General features: G+C 42.0%; 1 protein-coding gene across 4 annotated transcripts in view; it reads left to right on the forward strand.

Moving 5' to 3' along the window:
• Positions 1-25688, forward strand: part of ZNF521 (zinc finger protein 521) — a 274278-nt gene that overhangs the window by 156847 nt on the left and 91743 nt on the right. For 3 of the 4 annotated variants that reach the window (XM_075270595.1, XM_075270598.1, XM_075270597.1), the window contains one exon: positions 11308-11346. The exons of the other annotated variant lie outside the window; for it this stretch is intronic. In XM_075270595.1, coding sequence (XP_075126696.1) covers positions 11308-11346 — 39 coding nt within the window. The remainder of the gene's footprint in view (positions 1-11307; positions 11347-25688) is intronic. 4 annotated transcript variants of the gene reach the window in all.

Here is a 25688-nt window from a genome sequence, read left to right on the forward strand (position 1 = left end):
GACATAGAGCTCAATGTTAAAAAAAAAATAATAATAAATAACGGGCACTTCACATCTGTCATAATTTTGTTACTTTGAAGGGGGTCAAAGTCCTGCACCCTGCGTTATTTTGTCCACCAAAATATTTTACCTGGAACGGATTTGATGAAAACATATGCTAACGTACGACAGAATAACCATCAAAATCAATGGGATTTTTAATGGATTTTTTTCTGATGGATACTAACAGACACTAACAGGACACTTATAAGGGTAGTATCAACATCACCTTACAAAAACAAATATTTAAAAAATTCCACCTGATTATGAATGTTCTACTAGTTACTTAGTACATTACACATAATATTAAATGGTGCCAATATGGAGTAAACCTGTCCCATCAAAAGAAAAAGCACCCACGCGGCTCTGTGAATAGAAAAATACAGTTAAGGCTTCTGAAAGGTGGGGAGAGAAAAAACAAAATCGAAAAATTGGATTGGAAATGGGTTCACAAGGAATCAGTCTGATGTTTATTACACTGATGTAGGAAATACATATACATGCATTAATACATAGGAATACATATAAAACAGATTTGGAATAAGGATTGTGACCTGTTCCTTGAATACCATTTCAGGATGGTCGTAGATATAGATTGTCCATGATCTAACTGCTATACATGGTCGAGTCAATGGTAATACTGGCAGCTAACAGGCGATGTAGGCTGGTACAGAGTTTTATAGAATATTTTAGATTGCTTCAGGATAGCATGGAAATTGCATGATCTCATGGCAGACTATATCTGTAATGCACTGTAATCTATATACTACTGTCAACAGAGCAAAGGGCCATAGCCTGATTGGAGAACTACATATACAGCAATTCCTGAATAAACATTTATTATCACGTTTGCTTTATGAGCGGGATGAATGCAATAACAGAAAAGCAAAGAAGAAATAAAATCAAAATCCCCATAGCCCAACAGCAGATAGGCAATTTCTAGTAGGCTTTCACCAGAATATTGAGATTCTATAGGATGCCAGTAACTCATCTCTAGAAATGCATTGTTCCCATTTATAAGCGGTATGATCGAGATGATAGAAGTAGCATCGGTCAACATCACCAGTTTCAGACATTTTTGTATATTGATAAAAACACACTTTTTTCTTTAACTCTTTATATTCAGAATTCTGTTTTCTAGGCTGGAAATACTTTATGTTCCCTATGCAAATATAGTAATATATAGAGATGAGCGAACAGTGTTCTATCGAACTCATGTTCGATCGGATATTAGGCTGTTCGGCATGTTCGAATCGAATCGAACACCGCGTGGTAAAGTGCGCCATTACTCGATTCCCCTCCCACCTTCCCTGGCGCCTTTTTTGCTCCAATAACAGCGCTGGGTAGGTGGGACAGGAACTACGACACCGGTGACGTTGAAAAAAGTAGGCAAAACCCATTGGCTGCCGAAAACATGTGACCTCTAATTTAAAAGAACAGCGACGCCCAGCTTCGCGTCATTCTGAGCTTGCAATTCACCGAGGACGGAGGTTTCCGTCCAGCTAGCTAGGGCTTAGATTCTGGGTAGGCAGGGACAGGCTAGGATAGGAAGGAGAAGACAACCAACAGCTCTTGTAAGAGCTAAATTCCAGGGAGAAGCTTGTCAGTGTAACGTGGCACTGACGGGCTCAATCGCCGCAACCCAGCTTTCCCAGGATCCTGAATGGAATACACTGTCAGTGTATTCCCGTATACCCGATATATACCCCGATACCCGTTCCAACGGTGTGCCCCCCCACCTTCACCCCAGAAATACCCTGCAAGTCCCCTAGCAATAGAATTGGGGCTATATACACCCACAATTTTTACTACTGGTATACAGTGCCATTGTCTGACTGGGAATTCAAAGAATATATTGGGAATACAAATACCCTCATTTCTTGCTACTGCCATATAGTGCCAGTTTCTGACTGGTAATTCAAAGAATATATTGGGGTTACGTGCACCCACAATTTTTACTACTGGTATACAGTGCCATTGTCTGACTGGGAATTCAAAGAGTATATTGGGAATACAAATACCCTCATTTCTTGCTACTGCCATATAGTGCCAGTTTCTGACTGGTAATTCAAAGAATATATTGGGGTTACGTGCACCCACAATTTTTACTACTGGTATACAGTGCCATTGTCTGACTGGGAATTCAAAGAATATATTGGGAATACAAATACCCTCATTTCTTGCTACTGCCATATAGTGCCAGTGTCTGACTGGGAATTCAAAGAATATATTGGGGTTACGTGCACCCACAATTTTTACTACTGGTATACAGTGCCATTGTCTGACTGGGAATTCAAAGAATATATTGGGAATACAAATACCCTCATTTCTTGCTACTGCCATATAGTGCCAGTGTCTGACTGGGAATTCAAAGAATATATTGGGGTTACGTGCACCCACAATTTTTACTACTGGTATACAGTGCCATTGTCTGACTGGGAATTCAAAGAATATATTGGGAATACAAATACCCTCATTTCTTGCTACTGCCATATAGTGCCAGTGTCTGACTGGGAATTCAAAGAATATATTGGGGTTACGTGCACCCACAATTTTTACTACTGGTATACAGTGCCATTGTCTGACTGGGAATTCAAAGAATATATTGGGAATACAAATACCCTCATTTCTTGCTACTGCCATATAGTGCCAGTGTCTGACTGGGAATTCAAAGAATATATTGGGGTTACGTGCACCCACAATTTTTACTACTGGTATACAGTGCCATTGTCTGACTGGGAATTCAAAGAATATATTGGGAATACAAATACCCTCATTTCTTGCTACTGCCATATAGTGCCAGTTTCTGACTGGTAATTCAAAGAATATATTGTGGTTACGTGCACCCACAATTTTTACTACTGGTATACAGTGCCAGTGTCTGACTGGGAATTCAAAGAATATATTGGGAATACAAATACCCTCATTTCTTGCTACTGCCATATAGTGCCAGTGTCTGACTGGGAATTCAAAGAATATATTGGGGTTACGTGCACCCACAATTTTTACTACTGGTATACAGTGCCATTGTCTGACTGGGAATTCAAAGAATATATTGGGGTTATAAATACCCTCATTTCTTGCTACTGCCATATAGTGCCAGTTTCTGACTGGTAATTCAAAGAATATATTGGGGTTACATGCACCCACAATTTTTACTACTGGTATACAGTGCCATTGTCTGACTGGGAATTCAAAGAGTATATTGGGAATACAAATACCCTCATTTCTTGCTACTGCCATATAGTGCCAGTTTCTGACTGGTAATTCAAAGAATATATTGGGGTTACGTGCACCCACAATTTTTACTACTGGTATACAGTGCCATTGTCTGACTGGGAATTCAAAGAATATATTGGGAATACAAATACCCTCATTTCTTGCTACTGCCATATAGTGCCAGTGTCTGACTGGGAATTCAAAGAATATATTGGGGTTACGTGCACCCACAATTTTTACTACTGGTATACAGTGCCATTGTCTGACTGGGAATTCAAAGAGTATATTGGGAATACAAATACCCTCATTTCTTGCTACTGCCATATAGTGCCAGTTTCTGACTGGTAATTCAAAGAATATATTGGGGTTACGTGCACCCACAATTTTTACTACTGGTATACAGTGCCATTGTCTGACTGGGAATTCAAAGAGTATATTGGGAATACAAATACCCTCATTTCTTGCTACTGCCATATAGTGCCAGTTTCTGACTGGTAATTCAAAGAATATATTGGGGTTACGTGCACCCACAATTTTTACTACTGGTATACAGTGCCATTGTCTGACTGGGAATTCAAAGAATATATTGGGAATACAAATACCCTCATTTCTTGCTACTGCCATATAGTGCCAGTGTCTGACTGGGAATTCAAAGAATATATTGGGGTTACGTGCACCCACAATTTTTACTACTGGTATACAGTGCCATTGTCTGACTGGGAATTCAAAGAATATATTGGGGTTATAAATACCCTCATTTCTTGCTACTGCCATATAGTGCCAGTTTCTGACTGGTAATTCAAAGAATATATTGGGGTTACGTGCACCCACAATTTTTACTACTGGTATACAGTGCCATTGTCTGACTGGGAATTCAAAGAGTATATTGGGAATACAAATACCCTCATTTCTTGCTACTGCCATATAGTGCCAGTTTCTGACTGGTAATTCAAAGAATATATTGGGGTTACGTGCACCCACAATTTTTACTACTGGTATACAGTGCCATTGTCTGACTGGGAATTCAAAGAGTATATTGGGAATACAAATACCCTCATTTCTTGCTACTGCCATATAGTGCCAGTTTCTGACTGGTAATTCAAAGAATATATTGGGGTTACGTGCACCCACAATTTTTACTACTGGTATACAGTGCCATTGTCTGACTGGGAATTCAAAGAATATATTGGGAATACAAATACCCTCATTTCTTGCTACTGCCATATAGTGCCAGTGTCTGACTGGGAATTCAAAGAATATATTGGGGTTACGTGCACCCACAATTTTTACTACTGGTATACAGTGCCATTGTCTGACTGGGAATTCAAAGAATATATTGGGAATACAAATACCCTCATTTCTTGCTACTGCCATATAGTGCCAGTGTCTGACTGGGAATTCAAAGAATATATTGGGGTTACGTGCACCCACAATTTTTACTACTGGTATACAGTGCCATTGTCTGACTGGGAATTCAAAGAATATATTGGGGTTATAAATACCCTCATTTCTTGCTACTGCCATATAGTGCCAGTTTCTGACTGGTAATTCAAAGAATATATTGGGGTTACGTGCACCCACAATTTTTACTACTGGTATACAGTGCCATTGTCTGACTGGGAATTCAAAGAATATATTGGGAATACAAATACCCTCATTTCTTGCTACTGCCATATAGTGCCAGTGTCTGACTGGGAATTCAAAGAATATATTGGGGTTACGTGCACCCACAATTTTTACTACTGGTATACAGTGCCAATTTCTAACTAGGAATTCAAAATGCGCAAGGCTCCCGGAAAGGGACGTGGACGAGGCCGTGGGCGAGGTCGGGGGAATGGTTCTGAGGAGCAAGGTAGCAGTGAAGCCACAGGGCGTCCCGTGCCTACTCCTGTGGGGCAGCAAGCATTGCGCCACTCCACAGTGCCAGGGTTGCTTGCCACATTAACTAAACTGCAGGGTACAAACCTTAGTAGGCCCGAGAACCAGGAACAGGTCTTGCAATGGCTGTCAGAGAACGCTTACAGCACATTGTCCAGCAGCCAGTCAGACTCTGCCTCCTCTCCTCCTATTACCCAACAGTCTTGTCTTCCTTCCTCCCAAAATTCCGAAGCTTTACAGAACAATAACCCAAACTGTCCCTGCTCCCCAGAGCTGTTCTCCGCTCCTTTCATTGTCCCTCAACCTGCCTCTCCACGTCACGATTCCACGAACCTAACAGAGGAGCATCTGTGTCCAGATGCTCAAACACTAGAGTCTCCTCCATCTCCGTTCGATTTGGTGGTGGATGACCAGCAACCCACCCTCATCGACGATGATGTGACGCAGTTGCCGTCAGGGCATCCAGTTGACTGGCGCATTGTGCGGGAGGAGGAGATGAGACAGGAGTTGGAAGAGGAAGTGGTGGATGATGAGGACACTGACCCGACCTGGACAGGGGGGATGTCAAGCGGGGAAAGTAGTGTGGATGTTGAGGCAGGTGCAGCACCAAAAAGGGTAGCTAGAGGCAGAGGCAGAGGTCAGCAGCTTAGGCGAAGCCAGGCCACACCCGGAATCTCCCAAGATGTTCCAGTTCGTACCCAGCCCCGAAAAACTCCCACCTCGAGGGCACGTTTCTCGAAGGTGTGGAGTTTTTTCAAGGAATGCGCCGAGGACAGATATAGTGTTGTCTGCACAATTTGCCTCTCGAAATTGATTAGGGGCTCTGAGAAGAGCAACCTGTCCACCACTTCAATGCGCCGTCATTTGGAATCCAAGCACTGGAATCAGTGGCAGGCAGCAACGGCAGAACAAAGGCCGCCTGCCGTTCACGCCACTGCCACTGCCTCTGCCTCTGCCTCTGCCACTGCCACTGCTGACTGTGCTGGCGATGCACTCCAGAGGACGAGCCAGGACACCACTTCATCTGCCTCCGCCACTTTGTTGACTTCTACCTCATCCTCCCCTGGTCCTGTCTTATCTCCTTCTCCTGCACCATCAAAGGCACCATCAGGCGTTTCTTTACAACAACCCACCATCTCTCAGACATTGGAGCGGCGGCAGAAATACACTGCTAACCACCCACACGCGCAAGCCTTGAACGCCAACATCGCTAAACTGCTGGCCCAGGAGATGTTGGCGTTCCGGCTTGTTGAAACTCCCGCCTTCCTGGACCTGATGGCAACTGCGGCACCTCGCTATGCCGTCCCTAGCCGTCACTACTTCTCCCGGTGTGCCGTCCCCGCCTTGCACCAGCACGTGTCACTCAACATCAGGCGGGCCCTTAGTTCCGCGCTTTGCACAAAGGTCCACTTGACCACCGACGCGTGGACAAGTGCATGCGGACAGGGACGCTACATTTCACTGACGGCACACTGGGTGAATGTAGTTGAGGCTGGGACTGCTTCCCAAACTGGCCCGGTGTACCTCGTCTCCCCGCCTAACATTCCTGGCAGGGACACGAGAAGAACACCCCCCTCCTCCTCCTCCTCTACCGCCTCCTCCTCCGCCACCGCCTCCTCCTCCGCCACCGCCTCCTCCTCCGCTGTTAGATTGACCCCAGCTACGAGTTGGAAACGTTGCAGCACTGGCGTTGGTAGACGTCAGCAGGCTGTGCTGAAGCTGATCAGCTTGGGGGACAGACAGCACACTGCCTCCGAGGTGAGGGATGCCCTCCTCGATGAGACGGCAATATGGTTTGAGCCGCTGCACCTGGGCCCAGGCATGGTCGTTTGTGATAACGGCCGGAACCTGGTAGCAGCTCTGGAGCTTGCCGGACTCCAACATGTTCCATGCCTGGCCCACGTCTTCAACCTAGTGGTGCAACGTTTCCTAAAGAGCTACCCCAATGTTCCAGAGCTACTGGTGAAAGTGCGGCGCATGTGCGCCCACTTTCGCAAGTCGACAGTAGCCGCTGCTAGCTTAAAATCTCTCCAGCAACGCCTGCATGTGCCACAACACCGGCTTTTGTGCGACGTCCCCACACGCTGGAACTCAACGTTTCAGATGTTGAATAGAGTGGTTGAGCAGCAGAGACCTTTGATGGAATACCAGCTACAAAACCCTAGGGTGCCACAAAGTCAGCTGCCTCAGTTTCACATCCATGAGTGGCCATGGATGAGAGACCTTTGTGACATCCTACGGGTCTTTGAGGAGTCCACAAGGAGGGTGAGCTCTGAGGATGCGATGGTGAGCCTTACAATCCCGCTCTTGTGTGTTCTGAGAGAATCCCTGATTGACATCAGGGATAACTCAGATCACACAGAGGAGTTAGGGATAGCATCCGATCCGTCACAGCTGGAGAGTAGGTCCACACATCTGTCCGCTTCACTGCGTTTAATGGAGGAGGAGGAGGAGGAGGAGGAAGAAGAGTTGTCCGATGATGTGATGGTGATACAGGAGGCTTCCGGGCAACTTCGAATCGTCCCATTGTTGCAGCGCGGATGGGTAGACATGGAGGATGAGGAGGAAATGGAGATTGAACTTTCCGGTGGGGCCAGAGGAGTCATGCCAACTAACACTGTGGCAGACATGGCTGAGTTCATGTTGGGGTGCTTTACAACCGACAAGCGTATTGTCAAAATCATGGAGGACAACCAGTACTGGATCTTTGCTATCCTTGACCCCCGGTATAAAAACAACATCTCGTCTTTTATTCCGGTAGAGGGGAGGGCCAATCGCATCAATGCTTGCCACAGGCAATTGGTGCAGAATATGATGGAGATGTTTCCAGCATGTGACAGTGGCGGCAGGGAGGGCAGTTCCTCCAGTAGGCAACCAAGTTCTCACCGGTCCACACAAACGAGGGGCACACTGTCTAAGGTCTGGGACACCTTGATGGCACCCCCTCGCCAAAGTGCCGCCACGGAGGGTCCTAGTGTCACCAGGCGTGAGAAGTATAGGCGCATGTTGCGGGAATACCTTTCCGACCACAGCCCTGTCCTCTCCGACCCCTCTGCGCCCTACACGTATTGGGTGTCGAAGTTGGACCTGTGGCTTGAACTTGCCCTATATGCCTTGGAGGTGCTGTCCTGTCCTGCCGCCAGCGTCCTATCTGAGAGGGTGTTCAGTGCAGCCGGTGGCATCATCACTGACAAGCGCACCCGTCTGTCAGCTGAGAGTGCCGACCGGCTCACTTTGATAAAAATGAACCACCACTGGGTAGAGCCGTCATTTTTGTGCCCACCTGTGTAAAGCACCCCAACATGAAACTCCATGTCTGTACTCAACCTCTCCAATTCCTCCGCATCCTCATACTCATCCACCATAAGCGTTGCACAATTCTGCTAATACTAGGCTCCCTCCAACATGATTTCCCCCAACTCTGCTGGTTAGAGGCTCCCTCCACCCTGATTTCCACCAACTCTGCTGGTTAGAGGCTCCCTCCACCCTGCTTTCCCACAACTCTGCTGGTTAGAGGCTCCTTCCACCATGAATTTGCCCAAACTGGGCTGTTTAGAGGCTCCCTCCACCATGAATTGGTCCAAACTGGGCTGGTTAGAGGCTCCCTCCACCATTAATTGGTCCAAACTGGGCTGGTTAGAGGCTCCCTCCACAATTAATTGGTCCAAACTGGGCTAATTAGAGGCTCCCTCCACCATGAATTGGTCCAAACTGGGTTTTTTAGAGGCTCCCTCCACCATGAATTGGTCCAAACTGGGCTGGTTAGAGGCTCCCTCCACCATTAATTGGTCCAAACTGGGCTGGTTAGAGGCTCCCTCCACAATTAATTGGTCCAAACTGGGCTAATTAGAGGCTCCCTCCACCATGAATTGGTCCAAACTGGGTTTTTTAGAGGCTCCCTCCACCATGAATTTGCCCAAACTGGGCTGTTTAGAGGCTCCCTCCACCATGAATTGGTCCAAACTGGGGTTTTTAGAGGCTCCCTCCACCATGAATTTGCCCAAACTCTGCTGGTTAGAGGCTCAATCCACCCTGATTTTCAAAACAAATGTTGGTGCCAACCTCAACTTACTACAAGGGCCAAATTCACTGCTGGTGACAAGCTCTCCTCACTGCAAGTGCCAAATACACATGTTTCAAGGTGTTTTCCTACTGTCAGAGAGGTGGTATTGAGTGTGTAAAGTGTGTAGTTGTTAGGCTGTGATGTTGGGGTAATAGAGGGTCTTTGGTGTGTTAGATGCCCCCAGACATGCTTCCCCTGCTGTCCCAGTGTCATTCCAGAGGTGTTGGCATCATTTCCTGGGGTGTCATAGTGGACTTGGTGACCCTCCAGACACGGATTTGGGTTTCCCCCTTAACGAGTATCTGTTCCCCATAGACTATAATGGGGTTCGAAACCCGTTCGAACACACGAACATTGAGCGGCTGTTCGAATCGAATTTCGAACCTCGAACATTTTAGTGTTCGCTCATCTCTAGTAATATACAGTAATATAACCTTTTCCAGTCTGTTGCTCCATTTTATTCATTCAGCAAGTACACTATGGAATATGGTGAGAGTCAGTGATGCAGATTTACTAATACTTTCTAAAAGTTAGACTGTGCAAACTTAGCCAGCCCCCCTGCAGACCAGCCCCCACCCTTTTAGTGAAAAAATGCGAACAGCCACAATACCCTCAGATATAAAGTACTGGTATAAAGGAAATAAAAAATAAAACTTACAATTCTGAGGTCCCGTGTTTTTGTGAAAAAATCTTGTAGTGGAAATACCTGATGTGTGAATCTGATCCAAGTCGTGGGGTGCACGGATGATCCCTTCCGGCTTGGGACGGATATCTGATGCCTGGATTTGTTCATATTTTTTCTACTCTAGTTTTAAAAGTGTCTAAAACACATCATAAATGTGATGCAGAGCATGTAAGACAGTTTTTTTAAGAAAATTATGCCAAAATTCTAGTCCGTTTTATTTGATATAGCTTCTGGCATGTGTCTATCGCACATGTAACATGTGGCATGAAAGCTCCCGGCACATACGCTACTTACACATCTTTACTTGATGCCAAACGGTGAAAAAAATCCTTGGCCTAAACTTGTCTCTTCAAGGCTACAAAGTTTTGTAAGTGGCCAGCTGAAATGCACTGTATTCCGGATGTGGGTGGGCTGTATATTCACCTTGAGCATATGTGACGGCAAACGTGGCAAGTCCCTGATAAGTGTGTATGGTGTATACGGCAGCGGTGGCTTCGGCCTAGCACTGTAGACATGGCAGATAATACACTTAGGCAGATGTCAGGGTTCCCGTCTACATCCTAGACATAAAGTATTTGCTAATGTAACGTATGTACTTAAAAATGATAAACATTTTCCGTGTTTGCTGTGTTTGACGGTTTGTTATGTGTCCAGCAGGACTGCGGTATAGAATACTATTTCATTTTATTAACCTCCTTACATTCACACCATTCCCTATCAGTATTAATGCGAAAACTATTTTACGACGAAAAATGGGTAGGCTAGTGTAAGTACTTAACATTTTATTGAAATTTAATTGAATAGTTAAGGGGTGATTAAAAATCTGAAATTAAGACTCTTTAGGAATTAACAACGTCCATTAAGCTGTAATGGGGCCGTTCACTAACAGTGCTTACACAGAATGGGAGATGTAAAATTGCATAGGAGTCAAATTAATGAAAATCTCTGTTTATTCTTGTGAGGCCTTGTACTGTCGAGCTGTAAATAACCTTAAGTCATCTATGATGGAGGCATACTGTAAACGAGCGGGCCGAAGCTTGATGGCTGACCACTTTACTGAAAGCAGGGCATGATAGAAGGAGGAAAGTGCCCGGGAACTACTTTATGCCGTTCCCTAATAATTCATGAGATTCATGAGGATTGTTCAGCTGTCGGCAAGAGTGATCGGAAAATGGAGCAATAGATTGTAGTCTGAATGTAATTTGCAGACTACAGATTGCTGTAAAGTGCAGACGGTACCTTGCTGCGGCTCTATTCGGATCTCTCCTGCTGCCAATAAGAGCAATATATTAGTGATATTGTGGCATTGCTGTCTATGCAATCCCCTGATACTTGTATGCGCTCTTTGACAATATTAGAATTCATCTATGATTATTACGGCTTGTGACTGTATTCTTTTCACCCTTTTTCCTCAAAATTATAGGTACAGTTTATTCTGAAGACAAGATACAGACAAGTAACAGTAACTATTAACATTTTTTTATTGTTATGCTACAGACACATTCAGTACATTTCATTCATAAACATTTACTCCATTATCGAGCTGGCTACAACAGTGCAAGACCTTATATATGTATACATGTAGAATCACAAGTACAACCATAATTCTTTCTTTAAAGGGGCTCTGTTGGGAATCTTGTGATCTTCTCCCTTGTTAGTAATGGGATTGGAGTAAATGGCAGATAAGGAATTCTTCTTACCTAGCACTTTCTTCCGTAATTCACTACCTCCATGCACTTGCTTCACTGTACTACGCGACCATCCTATAACTCTGCAAATCCTACATCTTCTAATGGGCCAGCTAACAAACTTTTTATCTAATCTGTATAGGCTTTAGGCCGGGGCCCCGCGTGGCATAAACACTGTGACATTTTACAGTCAAAACAATAAACAGTCTAACAAATCACATTCCTACTTTGTGATAAAATAAGCACAGCACACATGCTGCGATTTTCAAATCCGTTGCGGTTTTCCTATAGATATAATTGAAGCACAAAGTCCGCAGGGGAAAACTATGTGGACTTTCTGTGCAAAGCACTGCAGGAAAAGCCATGATGCGTTGCCGTCTCAGTTTTTCCCCACAGTACTTTTTTACTGCGGGACACCACATGGGGCCTTCGCCTTAGGCCAAGGCTGAGGCCCCACATTACGGAAACGCAGCTTTTTTGGATGCACATTTTGTTGCGTTTTTTTGAGCCAAAGTGAAGAATGGCTACAACAGGAATGCAAAATATATAGGAAGTTCTTATACATCTAACTCTTGCTCAATCCACTCCTGGCTTTGGCTTAAAAAAAAACACAACAAAATCTGCAACAAAAAAAGCTGCATTTCCACAACGTGGGGCCTCAGTCTTAGGCTAAGACGTTGCAGAAACGCATCTTTTATTTGTTGCAGATTTTCTTACGATTTTTGAGCCAAAACCAAGAATGGCTACGAAGGAATGAGAAAAAAATAGGAAGTTCTGATACTTCTCCCTTCTGCTCAATCCTCTCCTGGCTTTGGCTCAAAAATGCGCAATAAAATCTGCAACAAAAAAAGCTGCATTTCCACAATGTGGGGCCTCAGCCTTAGGCTATGGCCCCACAGAATGGAAAAAACACGGCGGGAAAGCATCACGGTTTTTTCTGCAGTGCTTTAAACAAAAAGTTTGCTGCGTTTTCCGCCACAGACTTTCTGTTACAATTATATCTACCAGAAAGCCGCTTTTAACCACAAAGTGGGCATGGGATTCTCATGAATCCCATCCACTTTGCCTGTACTTTATAACACGACGATTTTTCCAGGCCCGTGGGGCCCCAGCCTTAAAGTGTTTTCCAGGGTTAGGGTCTGGAAATATAGCAGTACTCCTGTCCCTTACAATTATCTGGTGTTGCTGATCAGCCCTATTTATGTGAATGGAATAAGCAGCAATACCCAATACAGCCTATGGACAAGAGTGGCACTGTTTGTAAAAGAAAATCCTACTTTGCAGTCTGAACACGGGTCTTCATGTTTACTTCTACTCTGCAGATACTGTCCTGTATTTCTTTAGTCCCATTAGCGAATGCTCTATACAGAGTATTACTTTAATAAATAAAGGCTTAATGAATGAAACTAATTGATTCTGACATAATAGACTGGCATGCATTTATACAACAGGGAATTTTTTCAAAGAGGCTTACAGTGCTATTGAGTTTAAGCTTTATGCCTTGTAATGGGTCCTAATTTAGAGTTTAGTCTTAAATGTCTATACCACAGAACCAGAGAAAGGAGAGGACAGGTGTTCTTGTTTTTACTCTGTTTGATGGAAATGCCATGAAAGAAACTTGAACTCCATGTTTTTCTGACGATACATACTATAGCCATTTTCACAGCTTTACCTTGGTCAGTTTTGGGCATTGCGGTACTGCAAATGAAGCCTTTGTGAGATCTGCCAAATACTCTAGGTGTTTGTTTGTTTTTTCAGGAAAAATAACAGTATGTAATACATGATTGATAGCATTCATATTTAAAGGGAACCTGTCACAGGAAAAATGTTGTTTGTAGGCAGCATGTTATAGAGCAGAAGGAGCTGAGCAGATTTAGATATAAGATTGTCGAAAAAGGATTCGGTATAAGGCCGGGTTCACACGGAGTATTTTGGTTCTTAATGTGGAACTCAGCATAGAAATGGTATGACAGGTTAGGCCGGGTTCACACAGAGTATTTTGGTTTGTAATGTGGAACGTAGACGCCGCGGGAGCTTTTGTGGGCCGTATACGCTCCCATTGTTTTCAATGGGAGCCAGTACCGTATACGCGGCGCTATTTTGCAGCCGCCGCAAAATCACTACCGCAAAATAGCGGCTCCCAGCATGCATAGTTGCTCTGCTGTTCTTGAAATTCCCATGGAAGTGAATGGAGCATGTTGGGAGTTATAGTTTCACAGCAGCTGGAGAGCCGAAGGTTCCCTACCCCTGGTATAACCCATGGCTGACAGACTAGCACTAAACATGCCATCAGTTATGTAACACTTTGCATTTAGAAAGCAATTGGGTTGCATACATGTGTTTGGCGAGCACACAGGACACCTCCATGGGAATACTAAATGCGACTAATGATGGCAACAGAACTTTATTATAACTACCTCACTGTGTGCATTTACATAGCTGTATATAGGGGATTTGTAACATGGATTCCTGTCTCTAGGTAATGTCAGGTTGTTAATAAAGTTAATTGAAAAAGAGAAAACAGAGGAGACCCAGTATTACTACAGTATCTCATTACAATGTAAGTGTTCTGCAGTTCAATATACTATAATGTCAGGGATTACATGACCTGTGTAAGAGTCACATGACTGACACCTACAGATGCATTTCATAGCACTAAGAATGGACCATACCTGTAAGGGAATTGCTAGGACGGCAATTCCTCAGTAACTGTTAAAACCCTGGGATGGGGCACAGGAGACAGTGAGCCCTAAGCTGAAGCCCCCAACTTTCCCTTCCTATTGCCAGACCCTAATCTAGGTAATAGGCGACAACCACGAAGACAGTCCCTCCCTGAATATGTGAAACACAAAACGCAAACAAGACAAACGACAACAATGGGAGGTCAGCTAGCCAGAGTTTGGTAACAGTCGAGCGATGCAGTGCCAAATCAGAGTCAAAAGAATAGTCAATGAGGGAAGCCAAAGGTCAAGGATAATAGTATAAGCAAAACAGGGACAGTAAGAGCAGGTATGCACACGGCAATAGCAAGCACTGGTGTGAATGGGAACCAAGGCTAAATAGGGAGGAAGAACCCGCCCATGGAGTTCACAGGAAGGCAGCTGTCAATCACAGGGCAAGGCCAGATTAACCACTTAATGAACAGAGGCAACATTGGCAGAAGACGGGTGTGGTGCAAATGCAATCACAGAACTAGAGCCGAGTTCACACAGTGCGACCAAAAACTTTAATCCAAGAACCAAACTGCACCCGCCTCCTGCGCCGCAGCATGCGAGCAGAGGGTAGTGCAGTGACCCGAACAGACAGAGATGTTACAATACCATTTTGTTTCTCTAGAGACAGACCACTGCAATGATAAACAGCCATACTGTAGAGTTCACATGATCCTGTCCACTGGCAATGATCTGTATACACACAGTTACTGTAGTTGCTATATCCTGTTCCCTGTATATTATAGGTTGGCATACAGGTGTCTTCATACTGGAAAGCTTCTTCTCACCCGCCATTTTGTTTTCCTGGTTAAAAAAAAAAAAATGTCCTGTATCATCTTACTTTGGAAAATTTTGGCTTCTCCTATGACAACATTGTACTCCCGATTTTGTATCCAGCTATACAGTTGGTCCTCTTGTCTGTACTTTGGGCTTGTGGTGTGCAGTTATAGTCAATCGAGATATTGAGAGACGTTTATCTAGAATGTAAATAAAACTACAGCAAGTAAAAGTGAATACATAATTTACTCACACTATACACATATTCACCTTTCTCTTGGTTGCAAGTGAATAGATAAGCAAAGGTTCTGTTCACTGCCCCTTTGACAACCAGGACACATGCCCTGGTTGTACCCTCCTAGCTACACACCTGTGTATTGGTTGCCTATGAAATTGTGATTCACCAGACCAGGCCATGTTCTTCTACTGTCCCATGAGCCAGTTCTGGTGTTGATATGCTCATTGAAGGCACTGTTGGTGGTGAATAGAAGTCAACGTGGACACGCTTACCTGTGTGATTATGTCCATCACAATCAGCAAGAACTTTTTTCAGCAATTTGTCCTATAGTACAGTGGGTGTATTGTGGAATGTAGTATATTTTCAGTCATTTCTGCTATAGTACAATAGTTTTGCTGTGGAATTGTAGAATTGGACCAGCCTATGTTCCCCATAGGCTTCCTTCAGTTTCAGGCTTCCATGGCTCTCTTGCCATGTTGTCCTTCCTTGAACCACTGTTTCTAAGTAAGGCTCCATGTACATGACCATAGTCTTTGTCATTGTGCTATCTGGTTTTGTAAACACATAGCACACTTACTAGTTCTTCTCTCTGTTCCAATACACATGATCGTGTTTTTCACATGTCCATGTGGGAGCCCATGAGCCCAGACACAAAATTCAAGACAGGTTCCATTCTTATCCATTTCTGGTCTGGACACCATTTGTTTTAGAAAATGTCCATTGCATTCCCAGTAAAGAGCTCAATATAAACTACAATGGACATTGAAATGTAGACTACCATTTTTTGCGCCAGAATGTCAGGATGTCAGCATGTAGAATGTAACACTATAAAGCAAACATAATTCAGGAATATTTTCTGACCCTGTTGTTTCTGAGTATGTCGCACGTTGTTCACTGCCGGTTTGATAAATGACCCTATAAATGTTTTTATTTCTCAAGGCATCCTTCAGTGGATTTTCTGAAGCAGCTTTCATTCCTAGTTGGGTTTAAAGAAAAACATGACCTTTCAGACTTCTCCTATCAGAATTTATAATTTTGCATCTGTAAGCCCCCGCAAATACTGGGAATTGCAGCTCTGTAATTAATATGCTCAGAGGAGATACAATTTGCCCGTCTACTTATCTCAAGGTCACGGACTAGGTGACAGAGATGGCGAGACATTAAGTTCATCCTGAATAGTATATGCTTTTTTACCATAGTATAGCCCAACCTCAGTATTCTGTGGTTTTTAGAGAGTGACTGTATTTTTTTGTATTATCTACTGAGATGTGCAGCATAACACGATACATTTTTATGGTTCATTTACCATCTGTATGTCTTCTGTATTTTTTTTTTTTTTTTTTGCCAAATGCAAATTGAATAAATCTTGCTAGTTAGGGTTTTTTTTTTACTTTTCCCAGCAAAGATATTTAAGATTGGAAAGAAATGAGGTGCTGCTGCTGGTTGCTTTGTTCTGTCTTCATGTCTGAAAACGCTGCCTAATTTTTTTTATTTTTTTTTGGAAAGATGCATCTTCAGTATATCATCACAGATTCTACTTGCTTCCAGTAATGGATTATAAAAGCAAAGGAAAAGTTTGCTGCTTAATGTTTTTTTCTGGAGACATTTAAAAGTCCTCCGGTTCTAACGTGATTTTTAAATGCAGGTTTTTCTCTTTTGCTTTGCTGAATGCTTTTTGTCAGTGTGTCAGAGCCTCTCCTGGTATGTGATGGGGACCGGGTGCACATATACACCTTTTCAGTTCCACAGGGATAGGGCCAGATGGAAGAATTTGATTATCCAGCAGTAGAGGACCAACTGTTCAGTTGGATACAGAACCGGGAGAAAAGGGTTGAAGAGATCGAAAATGGCTGTTGTATGAGAAGCCAACAGTTTCCGAAGGGAACCAGGCAGGCACTGAGGTGTAGTAATGCAGAATCTCTTCCAAGTACCAGCTGGGGCTTTCAGGAACAGCTATCCCCATAGCAGACACTCTGCAGGCTCCAAGCAGCTTGACTTCACCATATGTGGAACTTTTTATTCCACATCTCCCTCCCTAGAGTCCCGGGCCGCAGGGACACCCAAAGCAGGTGAATTGCTCATAATGCAGAGCAGTAAATCACTGGGTTAACATGGAGAAGTCTGGAGAGGGAAAATAGATGTGCAGGAGACTATTTTGGACTCCGAACGCTGAAGTCATTATCAAAAGTAACGAAAATGAGCTACTGGCTGGAGCGCTCAGCTATAATATCGCACCTATTGTCTGTCCCATCCTACCGTCATGACCTTCGTTCTGGTCCTCGCGTAAAATGTTCGTCGCAGCGATACATCTGTCCGCTATGTTAAACTGCGAACTGTACATTTTTTATTGTGGAAGAAATGTATCCTGAACTACAGATGGCATTGAACTGTAATACAATTGATGATTTCTGGCAGTGAAATTCCTGCATTCTCATTTCACCACAGAACACAGTACATCCCAGCCAGTTGCTGGAATCATTAGAAAGGAACTTGGAATTTACTTTATTATTTTTTTTTTACTTTTGCACATTCAGATAGGCAGAGCTCATTGAAATAGACTGCTATCCTTTTAATAAAATACAATTATTATACAAAATACAAGAACGAATATTCCATATAGCAGTTATCCTGCTATTACTGAATACCGTAAGCATATAGAAGTTTATTCGGCTTTGCCTATGTATACACATACCTGAATAATAAAAGTCAAGGACCTGTCCGTGTGTTGTTCCCCTGGCTGCTGTAATATCTTTCATTGTTGCTTATGCAGCTCTAAGCTTATTGATAGAGGCCCAGAACAACATGAAGAGAGTAATAAAGATCCTAAAGTAAGCAGAAAATAACAAAGCTCTTTTATTTTTTTCTTAACACTTATTTTTGGAAAAGAACGAATTCTAAATATTTCCAAGAAGATTATTTTTTGTGTAATACTTTATTGAAATTTAGTTCTGCAATATACTTTAATACAATCGGTATAAAATTTTCCCTAACAACGACCACATGATGACGGTAAATGGAAACCTGTAAATAAAATCGGCTACGGACATGTGTCATTCACAATGCACTAACAGGACTGCAATAAAACATAGCTTTACGGTATAGTCAGACGTATTATTCAAGTCACGTTGTTTCACAGCAAATGCTGAAAAATCAAAGCAAAGTGGCATGGTTTTGACACAATTTCACAAAAAGAGTAAGGTTTTGCCATCACTTTGAACTACATAGCTGCTATATCTGAATTTACCCTTAAAATGCTCTTCGACGATACCGTTATGTGAGTAGGTTATAGGCTATGGATTCGCAAATATAATTACATCAAATATAATTTAGGAGTCCTATTTCTCAGGAAACCAATTTAATACATAATTATCAAGACATGCTAAAATCCTGAAAGGCAACAGATCAAAAAACAATTGATATCTGCACCTAGGCCACGTAGACGTAGGATATTAGAAAACAGTATTGTTCTGTAATGCTACTTCATGATGTGTCCAGCTAATAGGAAAGGTAAGGGGGTAGTAGGACTACCGTAGGACCTGAAGTAAAAACCCCACTTTAGCAAATAACAATAACTCTGGCAATGTTGTACAGGTCATAGTAATGTAAAGTGAATCGTGCAGCCACTCGTCGGACATACTGTTAATTTTATACAGCTCCTGAAGAGGTCCCCTTGTTGGTCATGTGATTGGTAGACTGATCTGCCAATTCACATAAGTCCCTTTTTCTATGCAAGCCTATGAGAGCCTGGATGTTATGCTCTTATAGACTTATGGAATCTGGGGGCTTCCGACTGGTGTGTGACTTGGCAGGTCAGTCTCTTAATTACATGATAACCTGGGGGCCCATTATAGATCTGTATAGAGTAAATGTTGTACTATGTACTGTATTGTACTACTACTGTATTACAATACTATACTATGACTTGTACTACATTTATGTAGTTTATTATCATAGGCTGATATGGACCTTATATTCCCAGAAATCCCCTTTAAGATCTAATGAATACAGCACGTATGCTCCTTTGTGATAACATTTTTCAGCATGTGTGCTGTTGCCTTGGCAAAATGACCAGTTGCACAGGTATCCCAGCAGGGTATCATTGTATGTTAACCTTCTATAATGCCACTGAATTATGTTGTGTGCCAACTCGCTATGTAGCCCGGGTCTAACCGTTGTAAAAGTCACTCAAATCCAAATGAATTGATATAGGATATTTCACGTCTAGGTAAAATATACATTACAATCTTGGCTGTCTCCATATATAATGTAATTTATATGATTGTCATCCCTTTTGGTGTTGTGCAGCAGAGCTAATTGAAACTATATTCTTGATTGATTGATTTAGCTATATAATGTAACCACCATTAAAATGACCTACCTACATTAAAATTCTTCTGTAGCAGCCTAGGAATAAAATTCCATTATCGTGCCACCGTTTTCAGCACTGTGTACAATGGCCACAGAAAAAAGATTTTGCTTCCTGGCCTGAAAACTTCCCATGATTTGTTTATGCCTTAGGGCCTTCCTCCAGCAGCCTACTCCTTATCTTGCTCCTAAAATGATACACCGAATAATGGATTACACTATCTCATTAAACTCAAAATCCTCATACATTTTTTTCAAGGTACAATTTTGTTATAATGGGAGATATGTATGCTTGTAAATGTCATATTTTTTTAGGCAGCTGGTTATCTTGTGGCATAGGAACATAATATACCTTGGGCCCTGTGTTATACGTTCCAACATGTGCGAAGAGCATACAATACCGAAATTTAATATCTTATGTATGTTTAAGGATCTATTTAATATTTTTAGTATGCAGGATACTAATTTTTTATTAAAGAACGTCTAATATTTCATCACACTGCCCCATTTATATAGTTTAAATCTCAAGAGTCAGTTAAAAGGATTCAATCATTAAAAGACACGTTTTAAACTAAAAATGCGTAGGAATAGCCTTTAGAAAGGTTATTCATCTTTTACCTTTATTTTGAAGGTCCTCACCGCCATTTTTGAATTTTTCTTCCTCTCTTCATTATGGTAATTGTGCTCAGTAATTGTGTGTTCCCCCTGTGCTCAGAGCACAACGTTGTCATCCATTCCAGCACCGCCTCTGTCTTCTGCTCCGTTGGCCATTCTCCACCACTTTATTCCTCTTCTTACATGAGCCAACCAGAAAATGGCCAACAGAACAGCCGACTGTGCTTGCTCCATCGCCATTTTGCAGGAGTCATTTTCCGGTTTTATCATTTTTTTTTTAATATAAGAAGCTATTATTAACTGATAGAAGGGATAGGTTACAATTGGCGCTGATGAGAATTTCTTCATAAAAATCTTTAAAAGAGGGATTCTGGCATAGAAAAAGATATATACATCTCAAAATAGTAAAAAATAATAAAATAAGCAATTCTAGCCAAACCTCTGCCACTAACATTCTGATACTGTCCGGGTTCCCCTGCTGGTCTCTACTTTTTGTTCTTTCTACATACACAGTAAATGCCACGTGCTGAGGTAGATCCCTGTTGCAACCGAGCTGTCCTTTCCTGTGTGTAAGAAAGGACCAGGAAGTAGAGACTGGTGGAGGACCTGGGCAGGATCGAAAATCGAGTGCAGGACAGCATTACTTATTTATTTATTTTTAACCCATTTTGAGCAATTTACATAAAAAAAAAATGCTTACCTGGAAGAAAACTCTTTAAATCGGGTGGTTGACATCCTTAGGCTTTAACAGACCAAATCAAAGTGGTATATCATTGAGCTGGAGCAGTGAATGACTGCAAGAGCAACTCCTGATCTAGCAGACTGGACAGAATTGGTCGCCAACACATTTTAATGGGTGTCCTGTAATACTACGTTTGAGATGTATTCCAACTAGGCAACACTTTTAGATACAGGCATTTAAAGGGTAGTATATGAACATATGTGTATAATATATATGAACGCGGCCTTTGCTTTCTTTTGTCCTCTCTGCATCCTAATACTTTGCTAAAAAAACCTCAAAACTAATTGTCTTTGAACAGAAGTGTTAATAAAGGCCTAGCAATAAGTGCGATGTACATGAATAAGTACATATATTAGATTGTTAGTATGGTTAGAATGAATTAAAGTGATTATACCAAGTTATAAAGTTATCTTCTATTGACAGAAGGGGGATCGGTAGGGATCCAACTACGTGGACCTCCACCAGTTCTCCCATCATCATGAAGTGGCAGGCCTAGCATGCGCTCCGTTCATTCTCTATTGGAGTGCCAGAGATAGCTGCTCTGTGAACTTGACTATCTCTTGTGGTTATTTAGAGAAGAAATAGAGCATCATGGCGCAAACTTAAGACAGGAGAACCAGACTCAGGATTGGTGAGGGTTCCTGCAGCTTAATCTACAGCCCTTCCTAAGAAGTCACACTTCTTGCCACTGAAATGGGCTCCCTTGTCAGAAAAGGTGCAAAAAATTCCCAAAACAATTAAAAATTGTTGTGCAAATTATGTCAGAATTTTGGTGCATTTGAATAGGGACTTATTGGGCATCACAAATGTTATGTCCATTGGAACCTTAAGTGCAAATTTGATACCAAGATATGTTATAGCATATGATAGGTAGCAGAAATAGTATATGGCTTTTATTAAGAAATACAAAATGTATAGAATGTGTTTTAGGCTATTCCAATTCCTTTGCTCAGGTTACTATACTGTACTGTGCTCGTTTGTGATCTGCAATGTGCAGGATCAGAGCGAGTAAGCGGTAAGGAGAGGGAATAGGCTCCATGTCACCACTCCGCTTAATTGAATCCAATAGATAATAAATAATGCAGTTTTCATGTCTTTTGTATCCGCATAGTAAAAAGAGAAAATTTTCTGGTCCAGACATAAAAAGGATGTCTTTATCCTGGAGTTTTATTATACAATTGTACATGAAAAGAAGCGCATTATTGTGTTCTTACAGACAATGGAAACAACAACTGTAAAAGATATTGTACTGCCTCAAACCCCGTGGCATTCACTGATTTAAAGTGTTAAAAGAAATAGCCGGGGAAAAAAAAAGTCTCCTTAAAACAGGCTCAGTTGTTACCCAGGAGCTCCTACCAAGCAACCTATGTTTGTGAACCTTATTATTTGATTTAGAAGTGTCCTTTACCTTTCATAGCTGCAAAGCCCCAATTCCCGATAGACCCTGGATTTCATCTCTATTGCTCTGTCTCCCTGTTCTGCTGAAGTTTCTGCTGAAGAAGATTCCTTCTAGTTCCAAGCAGAAAAATATGTAGTATAAATGTCTCGATAGTTTGTGTCTCGCTTGTTTACAGCATAACTGTGTGGATGTTTGTATGTCAATCTCATTGTACACCATCTACAGTAAGTGATAGTTCACCTTCATATGAATTTTTTTTCAGTTCCCTAATATTCTTTTGTTACTGGAATCATTCACAGTTGTAAAAGTGGCAATTGGTTATATTGCAATTCCTGACTATGTATAGAAGTAAAAATCTAGAAAGATGTAATATGCCTATTAAAGGGGTGTAACGGGTTTTCCAAGACTAGGAAAATATGCCGAAATTCAGGAAATGCTTGTTATATGAACAAACAAACATAACTGAGTACCTTTATGTGGGTTTTGACCATTTTACCATGTTGCACACTTTCAGGCTCATACAATACTTCCTGGTTTACTCTTTTTGGTTGTGAGAGTGATAGTAGTTTTCCAGGTAGCTCCTCCCAGCATCCGCCCACTGCACCTCCCAGCAATTTAAAAGTTCCCATATATATATATATATATATATATATATATATATATATATATATATATGTGTCTGTGTGCGTGTGTGTGTGTAAATATATATTTATTTACATATACAGTATATTTGCATGTATATGTGTATAAGGTACATAAGAATATGCATGTGTCTATATATTGACTGAGAATGTCTGTAAGGCACAATCATACATTTTTTCTGCTACAAAGAAACGTGATCAAAATACTTTTGAGTACGCGTAGATCCATTTGCTTTATATGAAGGCACAATCATACAATCTGGTTCCATGATACGACACTTCGCAGTACGGCTGTATTTGCACAGTTCATTTTTGCTCATTTTTGCTCAAAAACCATATGTTTTTTTCATTGGAAAACCACATGTGTTTTAAAAATGCGTGTTTTAAAAATATAATTCAAAAACATTTTGGGGCAAAAATGCACCAAGGGAAGACATCCTGCAGGATGCTGACGATCAATCATTCACATCTATTGCACATGTTGTTCATCTCTTTTACTCTCCTTGTTCATCTACCATTCTGCCAGCCCATCAGTGTCCATAAACCCCTCCAAGGACTGTGAATGCCTGTCTAATAGAAGCAGGGAAGAGGCCTGAAGAGTAAATACAATAAAATAAAACATGTTTGTGTTTTCTATCTTAGAGCACTGACATCATCATCTATTTGTGTGAAGAAGGTGCTGGCTTGTCTGGTGATCACAACCAGCCCCCACCTCCTCCTGGCTGCTCTGGCACTCAGTAAAGTTTAGACAAATGCTGCTTTCATCAATAATGACATCACATTCATGATGGGTGTGGCTAACAACTGAAGTCATGTGCATAATGAATGACACATGATCAGCACCAGGAAGCGATTGTAACAGAGACTTGTGTTGCTTGCACAATTCAGCAAAGCCTTTTGTATGTAGCATCAATCAGGAATAATCCTTTTCAGCATATTTCTATCTGTAAAAAGAAAAATATTTGTCATGTTTGTAATACCAGATGCTAATTCTTATACACTTTCATGTATTGTGTGTAGTTTTTTTGTGCACCATTGTAGCCCTATGTACAAATAATATCAGTAGGATATTATCACATCTAAAAAGACTGCGAATGCTCCATCCTACTGTAATTTATTTAATAGGATTGTCTAGCCAAGAGCAATTATTTTTTTAAACAGCTCAGACTTACTCGCCCCACTTATCCCTTGTCATTCCTGTTCCTGCGCTGCCCAGTTCCCCACCTGTCTCTGCCTCCTGCTGCAGTAATGATATTATAACCGTTGCAGTGAGCAGGTATACTACTTCAATTGAAATACCTAACCCCCCCCCCCCCCCCCCCGCCTCCCAAAAAACCCACACATACACAACGGTGATATGATGTTAGGTAGAACACCAGAATGCAAAATACCAATCAACAACCACAGACCTTATAGGATATACATCAGAATACTATGTCACACAAGTGTTGCTAACCTGTCTTGGGTGGGGGCACTATATCAGGCCACGTACAGTCACTCACCTAAAGTTTCCAAACTAAGCACATGTGACCATTGGTTTAAGTGGGTCGATTATTTATATGGTCTGTGATTGACTGCTAGAGTCACATGTCTCTGTGCCAGAACATCATTGGCATAGCAGGAAACAAATGCCAATGGCTGAATGGGAGCAGTGGGAGATCATTGAGGTGTAGTGAGGAGTGCACGTTCTTGGGTTGCTAGGCGGTGATGGTCTAATAGATCTGGCTGGCCTGCTAAGCATGGCAATTCAGAAGAGGCAAACTCGTGCAAGTTTTGATCTTGACCATGCTTTGGTGAACAATGGGCAGTTTGCACGCTTATGTCCAAGATCAGGATGCCATGAGGAAGTCATTGGATATTGTACTAAATACAGTCACTGCAAGGCAAATGGGATTCTAGTAGTTTCCCTATTGATAGAATGAAAGCAGAAAGTGAAAAGCACTGTGGGAAAAATTGCAATGCATTGCCGCCATGGTTTTCCCGCAGCGCTTTTTTGCTGCAGCCCACTATGTTGAGCCCTAGTCTAAAAGCAAAGCCCTGCAGATCTATCTATTGCAAATTAATTGCCATAAAGGAGCAATTAAAAAGATCAAAGTGAACCTTTTTAAAATGCAGGGTCCTGGTCATACAGTGTCGCACTAGGGACAACCCCTGGTAATGACTTGAATGTTTTTGATGTGCTTGTTGTAAATTGTTCTAGTGGTATCTGAAATGTTGTCATACAATATGCAAGTTTATTATTTCATTGTGTATTTATTAAAGTACTTTTCTTAGTAAACTTACTTTAGAAGGCACCCAACATATTTTAGCCTTGTTTTATGGTATGTGTTTCACGTCAGTGTTGGAGTACTAGTTCTGTGCGCTGTGTACAGTATATCTTTACACTGACCAAATAATAGTCCTAGAGAATCTCATTAATGGCCGCAATATTCATGTTTCTAAATCTTGTGTGCAGTTTTTATTTCACCGTAGCAAATTGTTCCTGTAAAAGTTGACTTTCATAGATAATGAACCATATGGAAAATGGCACTCAGGAATTCTTTACAGCGTGTTGTAAAGGAGCAAATCCAAATGCATCCCTCTATTCTTCAGTGGTGTTTATGCAGCTGTACATGCGATTACATTACA

This window comes from Leptodactylus fuscus, chromosome 4, assembly GCF_031893055.1.
Source record: "Leptodactylus fuscus isolate aLepFus1 chromosome 4, aLepFus1.hap2, whole genome shotgun sequence".
NCBI classification, from domain to species: Eukaryota; Metazoa; Chordata; class Amphibia; order Anura; family Leptodactylidae; genus Leptodactylus; species Leptodactylus fuscus.